This window comes from Saprolegnia parasitica (assembly GCF_000151545.1).
Source record: "Saprolegnia parasitica CBS 223.65 unplaced genomic scaffold supercont2.1000, whole genome shotgun sequence".
In the NCBI taxonomy this organism is placed as follows: Eukaryota; Oomycota; class Saprolegniomycetes; order Saprolegniales; family Saprolegniaceae; genus Saprolegnia; species Saprolegnia parasitica.
Window position 1 is genome coordinate 1 of NW_012157394.1, and position 2,627 is coordinate 2,627.

The window sequence follows — 2,627 nt, forward strand, 5'->3', positions numbered from 1 at the left end:
TTCCAGTACGCGTCGCCATCGCTCTCGACGACCTACGTTCTCTCGCACTTTCACTCGGACCATTATGGCGGTCTTGGCCGGGTCCGTCGGCGATTTTTACGGGGTGCAACTAACCTCGGTGCTAGTCGTTCTCAGCGGGCATTATCTACTGTACGCCGACGACAGCACGGCTCGTGCAGCTCTGCCTCGGTGTCGACAAGTACGTCTTGTCATCGAGGCTGCGAACGGCATCTCGAGGATGCATGTAGAAAGTACCTGCATCCGTTGCCGCTGCACCAGCCGTATGTGCTTGCAGACCACAAGGCGCAGATGACGTTCATCGACGCCAACCACTGCCCGGGGGCCGCGATCATCTTGTTTCAGTTCCAGTCGGGCAAAACGTTCCTCCACACCGGTGCGCCGTGGACCTCTATGCGTCCAAACTCAAACTTTTCTGCAGGCGACTTTCGCTACGACCCGAGCATGCTGCTCAATCGCTACTTGTCGCCGTTCACAAACTCAAACCAACGCTTGGACGGCGTGTACCTTGACACCACGTACTGCGACACACAGCACTGCCACCCGACGCAGGTTGATTTCTTAGTCCTAAGAGCATGTACAACGATGTGCCTAGGCAGTTGCAATCGCCGAAGCCAAGCGTCTCGTCGACCTCCATCAAAATGACCGTCCACTCTTCTTGGTCGGATCGTACTCGATCGGAAAGGAGCGGCTCTTCATGGACGTACGCGTCTGTTGCTAATATACCATGTCGCTCACTGCATGTAGGTGGCTGCCCACTTGGACTGCAAGGTGTTTGTCGAACGGGCCAAGCTGTCACTGCTCTCGTGCTTTGAGTGGCCCGAGACCGAGCTCGTACGTTGCCGCTTCTTCCGCCCATGGTCCTCACGTGACATGACGTGCGTAGCGGCGCCTCACGACCGAGTCGTCGACCACCAAGTACAATCGTACTAATGCTGCTGTGTCCAACTCACGATGTGATCGTAGCTTGCACGTCGTGCCCATGAACCACTTGAACTTTGACGGGATGCGCGCGCTTCTTGCGAAACACCGGCTCCGCTTCCGCAAGGTGATTGCGCTCCAGCCGACGGGATGGACCTTCTCGCGCAAGAAGGGTCCCTCCGTTTCGTCCAAGCGCACGCAAATGAACGACGCGCTCGTCATTTACGGCATCCCGTACAGCGAGCACTCGAGCTTTGACGAGCTCTGCGCGTTCACAAAGGCGTTTGACCCGAAAGTGATCATTCCGACGGTCTCTTCGTCCTCTTCGATGTCATCTTCCCTCACAATACCTCCAATCGCATAGGTCAACTGCACCAAGTCGTCCGAGCAAGTCGCGCTCCTCCGGCAAACGTGCTTTAACAACCTCACCCATCATTTTGCCCATCAGCCCTAACACCTCGTCGTTGTGCATGTACAACTATGCCTACTAGAGCTATCTACTAGACTATCCTTTCTACATATTGAGCGGCCAATGCCTAGTCTCCTTTGATGCAGATCAATCCATGACGCGCAAGCAAGAAGCATGGTGCTGCCTTTGTCAAGAAGACATTTTTAGCAGTTGTTGATACTCCTGGTCATACCAGCCCCCAGGCGATTAATGTGCCGTCTGCAGTCTGCAGTCTATGCAGTAATTGATTGGACAAAATAGAATACTGTCGACGCTGCATTTGGTGCGGCGCTGGCGTCGACTGCTTTGCGACGTAGTGTGGTAGCGTTGGTTGGATCGCACGACCAGGAGACATTCCTCAAAACAACGGACACGCTGCCACGTATGGTACTATTAACACAGCACAATCGTTTCTAGTATGAAAATACTTCTTTACGCGGGCAATCAACGCCTTGAAGATATTTCCGGGCCATTGATTTTTAGAGCCGGCCAGGCTAGCTAGCTCGACCCGAGCGATGCAGCCGCGGAGAGTACTGTACAAAAGCGCGTCGCCTCATGGACTTTTTGATGCACACAGCGTCGCAGGTCACAATCCGATCGAGCGGCTGCGAGGTCAGCGGACGAGCAAGAAGTCTCGTCTCTCCAATCGGATCTAGTAACAGCGCATCAGACGTCAGCGAACGTCGCGCGTCGCCTCTCGGCCGACCACGAGAAGGCGCTGGCCGATGCCACTGCCACCCTCGCAGCCAACTGCGCCGAGTTCCGAGACAAGTGCGAAGACGCAGCGCGCGGCCGCCGTGTGGCGGCGACGTTGACGAAACGAATCAGTGGACCGTCTTCTCGGGGCCGCTGATGGAGGACACGGACTTTGACACGGACATTGAGATGGGTCTTGGTGAACCACCGCCGGCACTGCCAGTCCTCGTCGCGGCCGCAGAGCTCCAGGCAGAACGCGAGGCTTACGAGGCGCTCAAAGCGCAAGCCGACGACGCAGCAACACGCGCTGCATCGAACGAGCTGCGCCTCGAGAACAAGATTTTGAAGCTCATGACGACCATCAACGATCTCTCGGCCAGCGTCAACGCGCTCTTGACAGACCAGTCGGCGCTCGCAGAGGCCAAGACGAAGTTCCAGGAGGAGACGACGAACCTCGCGTCGCGCGCAGCCGCTTTAGATGCGGCGCTGCAGACACGCAGGCCAAGACGAAAGTTCTTCGATAGAGGTTTCCAGCTCACGGATC

General features: G+C 56.5%; 1 protein-coding gene across 1 annotated transcript; it reads left to right on the top strand.

Annotated features, from left to right (window-relative positions):
* Positions 1-125: 125 nt before the first annotated feature.
* Positions 126-1,303, top strand: SPRG_18138 (hypothetical protein; the record flags this gene model as incomplete). Its single annotated transcript, XM_012357571.1, has 7 exons — positions 126-199; positions 249-394; positions 440-570; positions 614-721; positions 766-852; positions 905-936; positions 985-1,303. The coding sequence occupies exons 2-7, from the start codon at positions 310-312 to the stop codon at positions 1,301-1,303; spliced, it is 762 nt and encodes a 253-aa protein (XP_012212961.1). The 5' UTR covers positions 126-199; positions 249-309.
* Positions 1,304-2,627: the final 1,324 nt, after the last annotated feature.